Genomic DNA, 17,369 nt, shown 5'->3' with positions numbered 1-17,369 from the left:
ATTCTCACATTATTATGTTCGCAGATGGCCGTGGAATTTTAAAGAAGTAATGCTTTCATCTTGTTATAAGTCGACGCAACCTCGAGTGACCACGAACACAATTAAATTAAAATAGAACAGGTTTATGACAACAACAGCATTTAACGTTCTATTTGAGATATACAGCAAATATTTGTTATCGGGATTTCATTCTCGGAGTTTGGAACTGGAGAGTTTCAAGACCCAGGGTGTAGGGACGTGTCTAACTTTCTGCTGGCCGAGACGAGTTTCCGATAATGATGCCCCTTATTCCTCCCACCTTCACCAATAATTTGGGGGATAAACAAATTAAAGAAGTTGTTATGCATGAGGGGGGGTCACTTGTGCATGTTATAGTTCCGTTGCTTAGATGACTTAATTGAATAATAATAAAACAGACATTTCACTTTTACTTGGCCTTCATTCGCATGTATAACAACTCTATAATTAGTTTGTCTGCCAATTTATATTCTGAAGTTAGGTATAAGGAAAAATTCGTCGTCATGGATTGAATATTGTGCGACAAAAAAGTCCATTTATACACTAAAAAAGTCGGCTCTTTAACAAACGCGTAGTTGCGGCGAATTTCCAATTTTGAAATTCTGTTGTATTTGGTTTTATTATTTCTTCAGACAGAGTACGGTTGCAATAAACGCACGTTGAGTCTGCAAAGGTTTTCGTCGGTGAAAAAATAGTCCGCGACCAAAAAAGGTTGGGAAACGCTGTGCTAGAACAACAGCACATGACAAACGAAATGCAATACGGACGTTTTAGATTCGAATATTAGGGCTGGGAATTTCAGAGAAAACACTTTAACCGTTAACCGGGTAAAATTAACCGGTGACATTTGACGTAATAATTCATAATTTCAGTTTGTTACGTCACACTGGTTACATAACAATTCAGCGTAATCTTATCCCGGTATCTCTCAAAATTATTCACGAATCGAGATAGTTTTATGATCGCTCTACCGCAATAGATATATATGCAGCGTGGTTCGGACATATGGAAGTATTATAGTAAAACCCGATTCTGTTATTAAATGTCATTTATGTGACAAATTTTCAGTGTTCGATGTGAAATTCACTTTGAGATATCCTGAATAAAAACAGCATCAACTGCGCACTTGTTGGATGACATCAAATATACGATTTTGCAATAAAATCGTTAACAATTTACTTCGACCGAAAACTGTTTCTGAAATTATCAGTGTCAAATTTTCATAATCAGCAATCTTGGTACTTTAACTATTTTCCACATTTATTGGGTTCTTACCAATACAGCTGATGATATTCTTTTGAATTAAAACGTCACAGAAGATAAATTTGCGATGACGTAATAATTTTTGAAACAATTGTACATTATAAAGATGAGGTATTGTATCTGAGATGTCAGTTAACGGTTGAAATAAATCATAAACGGTAACCATCTAAAATCGGTTAACCGATTAACCATTCCCAGCCCTAAAATACCAGTAGATTGAGGCCCAATGCAACTAGCTTTGCCCAACCCTTTGAAACTGGTAATAAAGCACATCAAGTAAATTTTTTAATCCCAATCAATTTATTTTTAAAAGTATACTCATACTAATATAAATCAATTCAGTAATTATAATAAAATATTGAAGAAAGAATTTAGAAAATGTAACTATAAGTATCTTCCAAACAAACGAATTAATAGAATATGGAAGCACCACAACAAAATATTATTTAAACTAAACTAAACTGTCAGTCACAAACATTGCAAAGAATTCAGTTATAAGGATGGATAGGACCGGGCTGCTCGTCTTGCACCACGTTTCAAAAGCCTGCCATAATTGGTAAAACAGGTATAGGTTTTCTGTAATAAATAATGATATCAAAAATAATTTCGCACACAGATGACATGAAGATGAAATTCTGTGGCGTGGCTTAGTAATGGTGCCACTCCACGAGGCAGATACGCTTGTTAGATAAATTATTATTCGAGTGGTAGTAGTTCACAATGATGTGGATTTTGTGACATAAATATTAAACATGAATTACATCTTAATTAAGAAAATGTATTTTTGATTGTGCTCAAGATAACGTAACAATGATTATATCACATGAGAAATGGTTCGATTATAAGGTGTTACTACAACATTCGAAGCGCCCGGGATAAATTGTATTTATCAACAATAGATAATAGTTGCAGGCTTTGTGTTATCGCACTAAAAGGACATATCCGGTCATAATCAATCTATGTGGATACTGCTCAAGAGTTTCAGAATGAGACATTTTCTTTTTGCTCGAAATAATTAATTTTGTGCAGTTGCCGGCATTTTAGAGTAAATTGGATTATCTTGTATCGACTCGTATTATCTTAAACAAGTTTCAACAGGGGATAGAGACAAAATGCAACCCAACCAATACTATAGTGAATATCCACTTATTAGAAGAACTACTTTCTGAATCTGAATAAACTCAGCTACAGAATGCCGCGATCATTATCTGGTGAAAACCAATTGTTGGATCAGCATGTTTGGTTTCATAATTCATGCAATGGAAATAAATAGTAGAAAATATCAGCTTAATGGCGATACCGCGCGACAAAAAAGTAACATGACAGTGCGACTAAAAATTTTAAGAAATTAGTCAAATAAAATGTGGCTATTTTTTTGTATTTTTCTCAAGAATAAAAATGATAAAAATCAAAATAAGATATTTTCAACATGATGTGATAAATATTGTCAGCAGCACCTTTGTAAAACGTAATTGTATCATTAAACACGTGAACAAAATTATTATTTAAACGAGCCATAAGACAATGGTATAGATTAGAATATCGGACAATGGTTTATTGTAAAAAAATATTTATCGAATATTTTAACAGTGTTGCCTGTTATGCAATAATATTCTAACTGAATTGCATTTACTTATACCTCAGAATGGGAGACTGTTTACGATTTTCAAATGTTTCCATCGTGTTATGCTGCTAAATATTTTAGGATATTAAGCACACACACATTCACAGTTCTAACGTACAAAATTCATTTAGTTGTAAAAGGATACTGTACCGTGAAAAACGATAATGATATTTGAACAGTGCAAAAGAAGGTATGAAAGAAGAACAACTAAAAAGTTAGGATCCATGGAACAGTATTATTTGTAGAAAACTTGACCAATGACAGGTCTTCATCAACACACGCGTTTATTTGAAAAGAAAAAATGAGGCATCGTAAGAACCGATTTTTCCTCATTTTCAGTTTATTCTTTCGTTCACGTAGTTACTGTCTGTGTCGTAACCGCATACGTCATAATTGAAACATTCTTCTCTCTTCGTATTAATTACATCAATATTTCCATACGCGACCCATTGCTGCGTAAGATAGGGATTCTGATCATACGTGCGTTGCCATTCTCGCCGTCATCGGCTTATTCAAAACTTCTGACGACCTTGAAGCCAAACTCATTCTAGATGAGAGTTGGCTCATTTTAGTAGGGTTTTCGTATTGATCATGAGTGGCAACTGATGATGGCGGTTGTTCTAAAGATGATTGGGAAGACGTGCGTCGAATCGGAGCTTGCCCTTGAGAGTTCATAGGAACCGTATACATTGCTCTGTCGCCGAGTACAGACACCGGTGTACTGCGTCCTAAAAGTTGTGCATAGGCAGGTGAAGGAGTCACACTTCTGTGTGAGCTTATGACAGAGGGAGCATTTGATCCTGCTCGAGGACGTTGAACTCCATATTGCGCTGGGCCCCTGTATCCGGAAGACGAAGATGGAGGTCCTTGATGGTGTTGGTAGTACGTCGTAGGATATTGGTGTTGCATACCGTACATATTTACAGGAGACATCGCCCTTCCTGTACCCATCGGGGGTAACTCCACTACCCCACTGGGTGTAAATTGATGCATTGGGTATTGGGTGTAAGGCTGCATTGGCTGCAAGTTGTACTTCAGGTACCCACCGTCTGAAGCTACGTCACTGCTTCCATATGGTGATGCAGCACGCTCGAATGCACCCATGGGTGATGACGTTATTGGCAGTGACGTCACAATTCCACCCCTCGAGTAATCATCGCGTGTGCTTCGTGCCGGAGAAGATTCGGGTGACTGTTTTTCATGCCTGTTCCAGGAGTTTGCTTCTAGAAATAATAAAGGGATTATGATAAACAATAAATAAGTAATAATTGTTTAATTTAATAAATATCTCCATGTCCAATGAAATGATTATCGATGAAATATAGGAATTTTACCTTCAGTGTGATAACCGTCGTCATTATGTGCAGAGCTACGATACTCATCCAATGCTAAAGATGGCCTAACAACATCCCGTGAGGACAAAGATGCTGAAGTTGAAGGATTGTCGCTGTCTGCATCTGGGCTTATTAATTTGACACCGGCTGGTCCGAGTATATCCATTCTGCTATCCTGTGAAATAAGTGAGATAATGAGAATAATGACCACAAGATGAAGTATTTTGAGTAACAAACTTTCAGAATAACCAATTTACCTTTTTGTGGCCGTCTGTTAGTTCTACTTGTAGTGATTCTTTTTCCGGTGGGAAGGTGGTCGATTTTTGTTGTCTTTTGCTTCGTACGCAACACATTGCAACGATGATGACAATTATGAGCAACAAAACGGCTCCAACGATAGCTCCAGCAATAGGAACCATCATAGGCAAAGACTCCACAGATTTTTCTGAAATTCAAAACGAAATCATTTTAGAATAATTTATATGTGGTATTATCATAATATGTTCTATGTAAATTATGTATTTATAGTGGAAAATAATTATGTCGTCTTGACTTTCTTACCTTCCATAGTAATGGTTGTTGATCCAGTACCATATGAGTTATGGACAGTGCAGTTATATTTGATTAAGTCCTCTGGCTTAACGTCGTAGATAACGAGAGACGCCGTTGACTGGTCATAATTCATAATTCCGGCAAATTTGACTTGATTCTTATAAACAATCGTGTCGTTATTCTGCAATTCTTCATGCTTTTCACGTTGCCAACTCCATGTCTATTATATGAATAAAAAATTAATATGTGGTTATGTAGCTGCGAGAAAAGTTTCCATAATATAGTCTTTGTGTTTATTTTAAATCTATGGTTCGTCGTTTTTCTTGAACGGAGCACTTACCACGTGTGATACGCCTGGCGTACTCCCCAAGGAACAGTTGACGATCGCGCGCTCGCCGAGTGAGGCTTCTTGCACTGTGGGATTTATAAAGATGGGTGGTCCTAGTACGTCTAAGCGAGCTGAAACTGATTTGCTTGCGACCTGAATAAAATAGAATGTACTATTATAATTTTATGCATGTAACTTATTTGAACAATAACACAAACTGCCCATTTACGCTTTAAGCTATATTCAAAAAAATCACAAAAACGTCATACATACCCCTTGTGCGTCAGCCACGCATACGTAAGTTCCAGCTGCAGATTGGTCGATTACGTCAATGATTAAATCTTCACCTTGAACGACCGCGACGTCCATATTCCCTCTTTTGTACCAAGCAACTAGGGCGGGTGGATTTGAATCCCATGAGCAAGTCATGTTCACAGTGGTGCTCATATTTGTAATGACGTTTTCAGGGGCAATTACAAGTCTTGGTGCATCTGTTAAAACGATTATAGTTTTATAAATAAAAGTTTTCGCCACAACAGGTTAATTTGAAGATACGGTATTATGTATATACCATGTAGAATATCGTTCTGGGTCCTGGGTTCCAAATTTCACAAATTTATACAAAAGATACCAAAAACAATCAGACTGCTATATATACTTACATAAAACGTTAAGAGAAACGCTACTCTTTCCAGATTGCCCGACATCGCTGACAGCTCGGCATCCAACAATTGCTTCATTCAATGTGCGATTCACATTGTACATAGCTAATGTCGGACCTGTCCTCCCTTCCAGTGTTTCGCCGTTCAAATACCAACTGCAAAGAAAACACCAAATTTTGATAGAGTTAGTGACAGTAAAAACCCAATATGCCAATTGAAACTTAAGATGTGGTCTATGTCCGAGGTATAGATAGAACATACGATCCACAATATACATAAATTAAAATCTTACATGTATGATTTTGCAGGAGGCTTTGATGAGTACGAATCACACCTTGCGAATAGGTTTTCACCTTCTTTCACAGTCGATGACGATATTGTCAGTGAAGCCACAGGTGGTTCTGTGATGACAAAATTTCAAAATAAGCTTTTGGCTATAAAACAAGCATAACTACAGAAAGGTAAAACAAGTAGAGGTAATAGAGACTTACTTTGAACGTTTAATTTAACAGTTTTAGACAAAACTTCTCCGCTAAATCCAAAGTCTTGAAATCTTGGATCGGCACTCATGAGGCATTCATAACGATGCCCGTCTTCCAATTCTGTGGGCCATAGGCGCAAGGTGGCGCTACTGTTTCGCAATTTTTGTTCGGCCTCGGTTTCGGCATAAGTGACGTTTTCTGTTATTTTCGCGCCATCTAAAGTATGAAAATAAATCATTTAGTAATTTAAAATTAATGAAATGAACTATATCACACGTCAATCTTAGTTAAATTGAAGATTTTCAAATTTAAGTCTGTTGCTTGATTAAGTGCCCTAAATTTATTATCACTCTTCTACATGAATAGTCCATCAAACTAACTATATTTTATTCAGCACACAGAAAATAGTTGAGGTTCCATGCACACGGGGCCAGATGCCTTTGCGATGAAGGCATTGTTCAAACACGCGGATGGCGTAACAATGCCTTTCGCCATGGGACGACAGGCTATTGTAATCACATTGCGGTAAAACCATGAAACGGAACGACAGCTGCGTCGGGGATCATCAGGTAACCCTACAGGCCGACACAGACAAACTTTCAGTCATTCCCAGACACCAAAAAGGCACAACTAAAGACCACTGTTGCTCTCGTGTTGGTGTTTCCCGCTAAATAACTTCGTAATGTGTTTACCCCCATACAAAGGAAAAATTTATCGCAATTTGAAGTCAAATTTTAGAGAGCAGAAATGACATATATATCAGATATAAGAATCAAAAGTTTTACCTTTGTACCAAGCCAGCTTTCCCGCGGGTTTTCCTCCCCAGGATCGACAAGTGATCAAGTTATCGGAGTGAGCAAGTACATCAATGACGTCATCATCCCGTACGTCTTCTACCATTGGTCCCTTCGGAGGAACTAAATGGAAAATTGAAAACGGAATATTAAGTAGTTTGAAAAGAGACACTCGCACGCGAATTATCAGCTGTAGCTCCTATTTACGCATAAAAAGGGCACGGAATAAACCTTAATTTCGATAAACCTTAATTTTTGTGAAGGAGTATGTAATGTACAGTGAAAAGTAGAATGACATCAATGTGTAGGCCAGTCCCCGTGTCCATGGGGAATCAAAACTATGAAGAAGGTAAAATGCAAAATAAATACAATCCGTCTGGTTCAGTCATTTTAATTTCAAAGCAAAGGTGTAACCCTAACCAAGCGTGTAATTTAAGCCGGCTATCGAAAACCTATATCGATATCACACCGAGCCTGTTAATCGAGTGTTAATTAGGTCGCTGGTCCATTTCCACCCCTTGGGGATTCCCCGGAGTGACCAGTGTCGTTTTCTCTACCTTTTCTTTTACTTATACCATATTGTATATCAAAATATAAAACAATACTAAGACTTTGAAGATATTTTAAGGTTCACGAAGTTCATTGAGTTAGGATGTGATCAAATTTCGCGTCCCAATTTATTTTTATCTTGAAATAGATATGTCCATATCTTGGACGCAGGGCGGACTTATAAATAGAACCTATCTGACCCATTTTATGGCGCAGGGAATATTTCATGTTTGTTGCTTATTTGTGACGAAGGTTGCGAAGCATTAAAAAGAAAGAGGCAACGCCAATCAAAAGTACTATGGAGGTATAAACGCTATATATACAACCACGTATTTGTATTAATTTTTTCAAATAATTTCAGATTCTCAAGATACATAATTTTGGGTACTCCCGTAGCATGTTCATCAGGTTGGGGGTTAGGCCATAATTTTATTCCTATTTTCCTTATTTTAGTTTTATATTACGAGTTCGGGGACTGTCTGTGTTAGCCAAGTGAACATACCCCCTGCCCATAAGTTTCAGTTCCTTTACACAACTTGATGTAAAGTAGGCGAACTTTTGGAGCGCCCATGTCTTTACGTATGGAGCAGTTGTTTATATCCACGTAACCTGATAACCCTTAGACAGTTTTAATTATGGATTGATTTGTGTGTAATTAATTAAACATCATTTTATTTTTCGTTTTAATTTAACGAACAAACAAAACTGCGTAGATAAGTCGTTTTCTTATCGATTGCCAGACATCATATTGTAATGAATTACAAATGGGGTTAAGATTAAAATTAAACCTAACTTCAAATACTATACAAAATTCATTAAGTGGAATTTAGCAGTAATTTAATAAAGATCGATGATGTATCGATAAAATGAATTTTTTGGCAAAATATAAGGTAGTACTGAGAACTTGGTTAGTATACTTTCGCCTTTTTTCCTGGTATATGAGTATGTGCCAGTAAAATTCCTTCAAATGAAAATTCATTTACTATTCTATGTGGAAAATATATTAACCGTCCGACTTATTGAAAATGGAAATACCTTTACTAGTGTTATTGAAAGTAAATTACAAATGTATTTCGATATTGTGTGCGTACTAGGCGTTGTACCGTTCTTCAATTACAACGTACCTGTTATTACGGAAGTTAATGATAAGGTAAACGACGGTAGAAAATGTGTAATTACGTTTGTGCGGTGGGATGTGAACAATGGTTTACACATGAATATTATTGGTTTTCAAATATCCAGGCATATTGAAAATGCTTGAAGTGGTAACACGTCTCAAAAACATACCTACATACAAACTGTTTTATTACTTTGAAATTGAATTTGAATGGAGCGCTATCACTGAAGACGATTGGATCGCCATCCACGATACAGGCTGTTCATGATGACGATTTTTTGCGACCCGCGAATTAATTGAAGTAGAGGAACTTCAAATTTTATTATATGATAATATATGTTCATGAACATTGCAATTATAGGTCAAGAACGTGGTAAATTCTCCTTTATGAAGAAAAAACACTTAAACCAGGTTTTGAAGTCGAATTGTCAGTTGGTTTTACACGGTTGCGACCAATCAACTACAATTACGGCGCCAATTTTGCCACACAGATACCCTTGTCTGTTATTAACAGATCGTGATGTATAAAACACGATAATTATACAATATAAAACGACGAAATACTTTGTAACGCGACATGACGTTTTATAAGTATGCCAATTATAACGATTCGATTTCGCAAAACTGAATTTATTGACAAAGAACGGTCGCACATTTGAAGAGCAAAATATGGAATAATATATAAATTTTACAACTCCTTTATTGAGTTATTTGATTCATTTCGCAGTAAATTATTTGTATACACCTGCCAATTTAAATGCATGTTAAATCTATATCAGAGCATGGCCGTCATCTAAGAAAGTACAGTAAAGTATACATACCTAGAACGGTTACTGTTGCTTTCGTTCGCATCCTGTCAACTCTGACCTGACATTCATATTCGCCTTCATATTTTAAAGTGACGTTTTGAATCTGGAGATTGTACTCGCCAATTGAAACATCTCCAACCATGGATAGGCGACTGAAGGCTGAATTTGAAAATATTATTTTATTCGAATGCACACCGAATTAGATGTTTCAAATTAAAAAAAAAATACTCCCATATAATGAAGTGGTGAAATTATATTCAGTTACCTGGTATTTCTGGATCATAACCAAGAGCGAAACCCCCTTTCGTCCATTGCACAATGTCGTTCTCGATGGGGAGGTTTTCGACAACACATCTCAAGATGACGTCACGTCCAACGACTGTCGTGACGTCACTGGGATGTTCGACAATAATTGGAGCACTGTTAGCATTGACGAATCCTGGAATATTATACCAAAAATTAATCAAATTTGAAATGTAATAAATAAATCACAATGCGTCTGTTTGTTCTTTCATATCGGCATAGTGAAGTTCATAAATTTATCATTTTTAAATCGTAGCTAGATTTACCAATTCTACCAACATAAAAGCACGCGCACTTGAATTATTCACCTTGACCCATTTGTAAATTTGACTATCTTGGTATAATCTACACTACACTCCTACCAACATAGTGGCAGCATAGTTCATATTGTGTCGTTTTGTACACTCAGTAAGTAACTGTGTATGACAAATGGGCTTTCTGGCTGGAGATTTTGCCACAAATTAAAACTAGAGCAAAATAATTCCAATTCCCCAAAACTATTTTTTCAATTTTTTGAGAACATTTTTAATTATATCTCATCAACCGTCGTATTCTTGCACTTCCGCACGACATGCAACGGCATTTTTAAAAACAGAAATTCAAAACCGTATACATTATTTATAAGTTCAAAATGCGGCCCTTGATACCAGTCAATTGCATGGGTACATTATCGAAGCTCAACGCTAACGTCAACAGAAAACTATCCAAACATTTTGGTCTATAATGGTGTAATAAAGATGAAACTAGCCTTGAAAGGAAATTTATCCGGGGAACAAACCTGGCGAATAAACATTTCATTTCTAAGCAAGTGGTACCACAAGTATTTCGTTGGAAAAATAATTATTTCAGCATACGATATGTGCATCATAGATACAATAATGGTTTCCTTGAATGACAGGAGTTTACTGTGAGTGTGTGACTGAATGAATGTATCCAAATAGGCCGGAGATATATGTACGCAAATAGGAATTTATTGAATTTATATTTTTCCATTAATAAATTTCTATCAGTCAGTTACTGTATAAAAAGATGTGATATATGAATTCATTGCTTACAATTTCAAATTGTATCAAGCCCTATCAATGCGAAAGATTATTATATTACGTGGAAACAAAGAACCTTCTATACTAGAATATATCGTCAAATCTAATTATAATTATCTGTGATCCCATAATAGTGAAATAGCAAAAAGAAAAGGCAGTTATCAATACCTTTCCAGCGATACAAAAGAAAGTTCACAAAGCCTACCTATAAACAAAACTCCGAAGACGCACAGCACAGTGAAACCGGATGACGACATAATGGTTGAATATCTCCACGCTTTCGTCTTCTATTTCAAACGTCTTCAATTATGTCCACATTCGTGTATTGTTGGAGGATGTTTATAGTAATCTTGGATATTTATGTTGCTTTACGTTACACACAGTGCGTTGACTACGAGACTGTTTCTTTCCCTTATATATATATATATTCACATAAACTAGATGATGTCCGTTCTCAAACGTGTACTTTAATTTTCCCAGCTGGATTGAAATTCCTAAATCCTTGAATAAACGGTGAACGAGACACGTGCGAAAGTCTTTTGTCCAATATCTTCGCAAGCCTAAACGCCCCAGTGGGCTGCGATAGTCGTGTTTGTTTTCTTGTTATTGTTAGTATAACTCACGGGTGTTTGAGCTGCAATATACACAAAAGAGAAAAACACAATTATAAACTAATAGTTCAAAGTAAACAAAAGGTCCGTAGTAAACTCTGCGTGAATGCAGTATTTGTTTAAATGTTGCTAAATGATATTTTTCGCGATTTTCAAATAAAATACAAGTCGATGTTCAAAATAGTGATATCAATATCCTAATTTTCCAGGTATTTTAGCTGTACCATTCCGACCTTGCTACCAACAGTACAACGGTACCAAGAGTGAGTTGTTGCCAGTAACTTTACAGCAGTCTAGCTACTTTTATGGTTTCACTTTCTCTTCCAGCCTGGTTCCAGATATCATCTACTCCGAATAAAATTTTGCCGTTAGCTACACTAAAATATCAAATTCCTCAGAATTCAAACTTTTTATCGGAATTTAACACCATACTATCATTTACGCCGGTGAGTTACATATTATATATCAAACATGAACTTAACGATACGCCTGCCAATCATCAATTGAACTGGCGCATTCTTATCAATCAATAACCAAAAATAATTGCCTCATACAGTAATATCAAATCTCTTCCTGTGTAACTTGTAAAGTAACTCTGATAATATTTGTACCAGACACTTGGAATGAAATGCGGTGAGAATGAACGCATTTTTAAAATTTGTAACAAATTATATCTCAGCCTACTTGGTATAGCTTCTAATTACTACTCAAGAGGCCAATCAAAATGTATGGTTGAAACCTCCTATAGCCTATGCACGAAAATTGTATAATTACGACTAAGTGTATAAAAACTTGGCATCAATGAAATTTCAAGCTTTTATCTTTGAGCACAATCCAAATCTGGAATGTCACAAAATGGTATTGAAGGTCGAAGCGAAGCAGTCGTTCACTTTATTTTTAGCACCATATAGGATTCTGATAATAATCTAAGAATATACTTTGTAACTTATTTTCCGAGCAACAGCAATTGAATATCTCAATTTTGCTGTTTTTCTACTTGTGTGGCCAATTTTTAGTTATTTATGAACCACTGTATATTTAAGGAAATAAAAATGTACTGAAAATAGATCACATATTGATAATAAACGAGCGTCATTGTTTGGGTCAAATCTTTGTACAAATTTTGAAACTAAGTAAAATATAAAGTGGTTTTACTCCCGACTTTGTTTTAATCCTGATCTTCACTTGTAAACAAATATAAATGGTAACTAAGAACGCGATAACATAATTATCTGGAGGTGTCAACGTGTGAGGTTCATTTCATGGTAATTTGTCACAAACGCAAATATTTATTTGTTTGTATTTCGATTCGAAGATATTGGAAATGCCGGAATCCAACATTGTTATAAAACGCTGCGTTAGCAAGGAAACAGTTTACATTTGAACATTTGGTGTCTTTTTGCGGTCAAAGAGAATGAAGAACTAAAATTCAAATATGGAAAGCGAGAATAAATGAACCCGCAATGCAAAACCGCTTTGCATGCTTCACATATGGCTTTCAAACCACCAATGACACAAAATTTCGCTTGTTCAAACTTCTATTGCGCCAAAGGGATTTCGAAGCCGGTACATTAACTGTGCAACGTGTAACATTTTTGAACTCATACAACGTCCAGTGCTTTACGTGTGCCCGTTTTCACCTTAAGTTTTGCCAGCTACCTATAAAGTCAGTTTAAATTCACCATATGATAATTTGATGGGAAGAATACAAAAAATAACAAATGTACCAACTGCCATGTTCCAAGCCAATAGTATAACATTTTGAGTGACGACAAGGAATGCTAAAAGCTTTGAACAAAATTTGCCGCGGTCAATCAAACAAGCGAATGAAGCTATTTGTCAGTCGTAGTCAAGCAAGGGGCAGACAAGAATAATTAGGTTTGTTCGAATCTTTTAGTAGCCTTCCTTGGCCTATAATGACGTTTTTGCGTATATTTTGTGGTGCAAAAGACGTGTGCAAATTGAAAAATTTTTCTTTTGCCAAGATGATGCAATTTGCTCTATTAATCATAATCGTAGAGAGGCAAACATGAGGCATGTGCAAGAAAATAAGATCAATTTTCTCTATGAGTACAAGTAAACATATTAGACTTTCAGTATTTCTGCCACTGTCGGAGCATGACTTAAATTACATATTATGCCAAACAATTCAAATTCATATCAATGAAAAGGATCGGCACATGAATCAATTACGGTAATCGATGTTTCAAGTATATCTTTATAAACTAATACAAGCCATGACAGCCTATCTCTATATTAGAAAAATAAATATTCGATCTATTAAGGTTTTAAAACTAGCATGAAATTTGATAAAATCGCTAAATAATAATTGAGGTCTGACTTTGACAACCGATTTACATGCAAATCTAAACAATTCGAAAAAATGCGCGAGTCAGCAGACTGGATCACTGTAAATAGACGACTTATCAAGTTGAAAGGTGCCGCTGATAAGCAACGGCAGGTCATGTAAAAATTTTATCGTAAGCTAAGTATGATCCTGTGCCCTAAACGGTCAATATATAGAACGTACTACTAAACAAAACTAAAAAAAAAACTAACCAATTAGCATATCTGGTTTGAATGTAATATTATTCGTAAATATATTATGTCTAACTGGCTCCCGGATTAAGCAGGTTTTCGTTTATAAAATTCCCAGGCATGTATGTACGTAACCCCGCTAGAAAATCTGAAACGACAAGGTACGTGCCACCCCGCGCAATTTCACTACAAATATTCCGTATCGACAGGCCTTTGCACCCGCCGACAAGAAAACTTTGCCCGAGGCCATTTTTAGGCTCGTGCCAACCCCTCGACGACGTCGTAACACTGGTAATTTGTCCTAATTAATGTTCTTTACGTTGACGTTTATTCCGGTGATCAAGGAACCTCTTCGTCCTGATTTGCGATGATTTGACATGCGCTGTTTACTGTATTTTCCGAGTGTCATGAATTGAATAAATTTCAACAAAGATATGGTCAGCGTAAGATTTTGAAGAAATCAATTATGTGTTTTACAAAACTTTCGTCGCCAAGTTGTGCCACAAAATAAGCACCGTGAATTGAAAAATCCTCATAACTCGTCCTCAGATATATACCTCATAATTAGAAAACTAACTATTATATGGTTTACTCTAAAACTATGAAACGTATGATAATCAAGTCTACATTGATCATCACAAAACTGAAAACATTAAGCTACTTTTACTCATTTCATGATTTGCTTTTACCGCCGGTTTCAAATTATCCTCTCCATAATCCAACTTGCGATCAGAAAACCTAGATTTTATCTAATAATCCATCTAACCCATGTAATAATCCAAACACAATCCAATTTACGGCAGAAAGGGGCTTACAAGTTGGTTTTTAACACAGAACTGACAACCTGATACTGAATTACTCAACCACAACTACTACTACCGGTATACTATTTACTGATTGAAATAGATATCGTCGTTACTAGCTAGAGATCGTGCGAACGTTTGAACACAACAGGTACGAAAATGATCGCCCTCTTCACACGACTTGTAATACCGCCCGAAAAAGAGAGTCCCGGACGCCATTTCGAGAGCGACAAATATCAGCCATTGACAATTTGGCCACTTGACTGATATGATATGATATCAAATTAGGTTACCTTTTTTTTCCCAAAACGGAAATATATTTTTAATTATGAATTTAAATTAAAATCTAGGCTATTAAACTCGATACCACATGTTTGTTACAAATTCCATGCGTTTTACAAATAAATTCAATTAAAACTGCTTCCAAATATTCAACTCTTCGTATGATTTTTACACGCCTAGATTGAAGGATCTATACAATTTCGCACCATCCATCACCACAGCTTTTAAAAATTTCACAACAAATACAAAGAAGTATCCATTAAGCCTTGAACAAATACCCAGTGAAAGGGTTTTCCGACAATTGTAAAACACGGGTAAGCACGAGCGTTGCCCCCTCGACAAAAAGGTGATAAAATTTTTCGATGTATCATAGAATCACTGTGCGATATTGCTCATTCACTGACTAACGCCCAGTGCAAACAAAATATAGACATTGCTTCCTCGCTATATCGGCTTAATAGTGATTGACTAATGTTAATACGGTTCTAAAATTGTGACGTCGCTATAGAAGAAACAGGTATCTGAGTGGGCTGAAAATAATTGGGTCGTAAAATATCCCTTTCTCAACAATGTAACCCTTCAACACGCAGTTTTGTTAATCTGTCACCAAATTTATACATGTTAGGAAGATAAAAATAGGTTTAATATTTCAGTTATATATATATATTGAATTAAGGTCATGCTTGCATATATAACAATAATACCATATTACAATATTTTCTCCTTGGTACACATCACTTACGTTGCCACAAAACTGATACACTAAAATTTTTCGACCGCCCTCTACTTTGAAAAGCAACAATACAATATACTGTTTCTGATGCGAACTTTTCCATAAACAAAAGAAAAGGCGTTCTGACCGCCATAACTTCCTTTCATACGGTGTATCTTTCTTCACTTCATAACAATGCACATCGCAAGGGCTAGAGCGACTTCCAATACATATTTTAATTATCATGAATTCAAAGAATACATTGTAAATTATGATTGCCATAAAACTTTTAGTTCCGTGCCACTGCACACGGTGAGAAAATTAAATGAATCTAATAGGCTATAAAACCAATTGAAAACAAAAGGGATAACGTAGGCGTGGTCCAAATCACTCTCATTAAGCAATAGAATTTTTATAGGAAATAATGTCCGTTGCCAGAATTTCACAGCCTAGTCGTGAGAGTAATAGATTTATGACACTATCGATGGACTCGATTAATGATTGACCCGCTTCGTTGCGTTTTACGGGACCTACGACGCACTCATAACCATAAAACAAATATTAGAGGAGGCTCGCTAAAAGATAAGGTGGTCTAATTTATATCTAACAGACCGCCCGCTAGCGCGACTTGGCAGCGTCAAATAACCAAAAATTCATTTAGGTGTGTGCTCGTTTCGTAATTGCCCAACGATCAAACAAGTTGTTTCTTTATTATAATGTAATTTAGCGACATGAAATGTGACAGGGTGGATACGTATGGACATAAATTACATATTAATATAGCATATTCATTATATTAATATAAAATTCTTGGTAAGGTAAAATTTCGTTGAAGTTGAATATGTACAAAAATGTTCCATTTCCCAATTGGACGAGAAAGAATCGTTTCACAAAAGTTACGCAACTCTTCGGTCAATAGCATACTGCGTACCATTTACATTTTATTTCCAAGAGGAAACGAACGGTTGTTGAACGAAACTATAAATTGATCACTCCTATTTTAAGCTTGAAACCGTAAAAATACGAAACTAAAGTGAGATGACAAGTCAAAACGTTCAAATGCACAGGGTACATTGAGTGTGGCTGTCTTCGTTGGCGCCGCCGAATGTCGTAAAAAATTTATCGCACCACTCCTGCCTTTCAAATAAAATTGAAAATTCACAAAGACCGTTTCAATTTAAATATGAACTACAGTCACCGAGTTTCGTGTGTGCGGAAAATACATAAACGACCAAAGGTAATCGTGTGTATAGTAATACATCTCAGATCTGCTATTTTATCTAAATTTTGGTTGAAAATTTTTGACCCGATAAAAATATTGATATAAAAATAATTGGAGGAATACTAAGCAAAAATAGGTATTTTAATAATAAAAACTCAACGAAATCAGTCCCCCTCTTTTCCAGTCTAGGACTTTTGTGGAATAAAACTAATAATAAATACAAACAAGGCGAAGGGTTCAATTTGTGGCGGATTAAAGAGGTAAAAGGTTGGTGTCTTCGTCTTTGAATGTCCTGCCAACTCATCGGATTCGTTTTCCCGTCG

General features: G+C 35.9%; 1 protein-coding gene across 2 annotated transcripts in view; it reads right to left on the bottom strand.

Annotated features, from left to right (window-relative positions):
• Window positions 1–1,558: 1,558 nt before the first annotated feature.
• The window catches only part of LOC120326032 (kin of IRRE-like protein 1), a 41,576-nt gene continuing 25,765 nt past the window's right edge, over window positions 1,559–17,369 (bottom strand). Inside the window, exons 2-14 of one of the 2 annotated variants that reach the window (XM_039392239.2) lie at window positions 11,084–11,512; window positions 9,798–9,971; window positions 9,545–9,691; window positions 7,049–7,180; window positions 6,273–6,479; window positions 6,074–6,182; window positions 5,782–5,936; window positions 5,393–5,610; window positions 5,132–5,272; window positions 4,801–5,011; window positions 4,497–4,684; window positions 4,240–4,414; window positions 1,559–4,128 (exon numbers count right to left, since the gene is read on the bottom strand). In XM_039392239.2, coding sequence (XP_039248173.2) covers window positions 3,380–4,128; window positions 4,240–4,414; window positions 4,497–4,684; window positions 4,801–5,011; window positions 5,132–5,272; window positions 5,393–5,610; window positions 5,782–5,936; window positions 6,074–6,182; window positions 6,273–6,479; window positions 7,049–7,180; window positions 9,545–9,691; window positions 9,798–9,971; window positions 11,084–11,135 — 2,658 coding nt within the window. In that variant the 5' untranslated portion in view covers window positions 11,136–11,512 and the 3' untranslated portion in view covers window positions 1,559–3,379. The remainder of the gene's footprint in view (window positions 4,129–4,239; window positions 4,415–4,496; window positions 4,685–4,800; window positions 5,012–5,131; window positions 5,273–5,392; window positions 5,611–5,781; window positions 5,937–6,073; window positions 6,183–6,272; window positions 6,480–7,048; window positions 7,181–9,544; window positions 9,692–9,797; window positions 9,972–11,083; window positions 11,513–17,369) is intronic. The other variant, XM_039392240.2, reaches the window with a different exon arrangement.

The sequence above is a fragment of the Styela clava genome, chromosome 4 (assembly GCF_964204865.1).
Source record: "Styela clava chromosome 4, kaStyClav1.hap1.2, whole genome shotgun sequence".
In the NCBI taxonomy this organism is placed as follows: domain Eukaryota; kingdom Metazoa; phylum Chordata; class Ascidiacea; order Stolidobranchia; family Styelidae; genus Styela; species Styela clava.
This window is presented reverse-complemented; position numbering and strand designations above follow the sequence as displayed.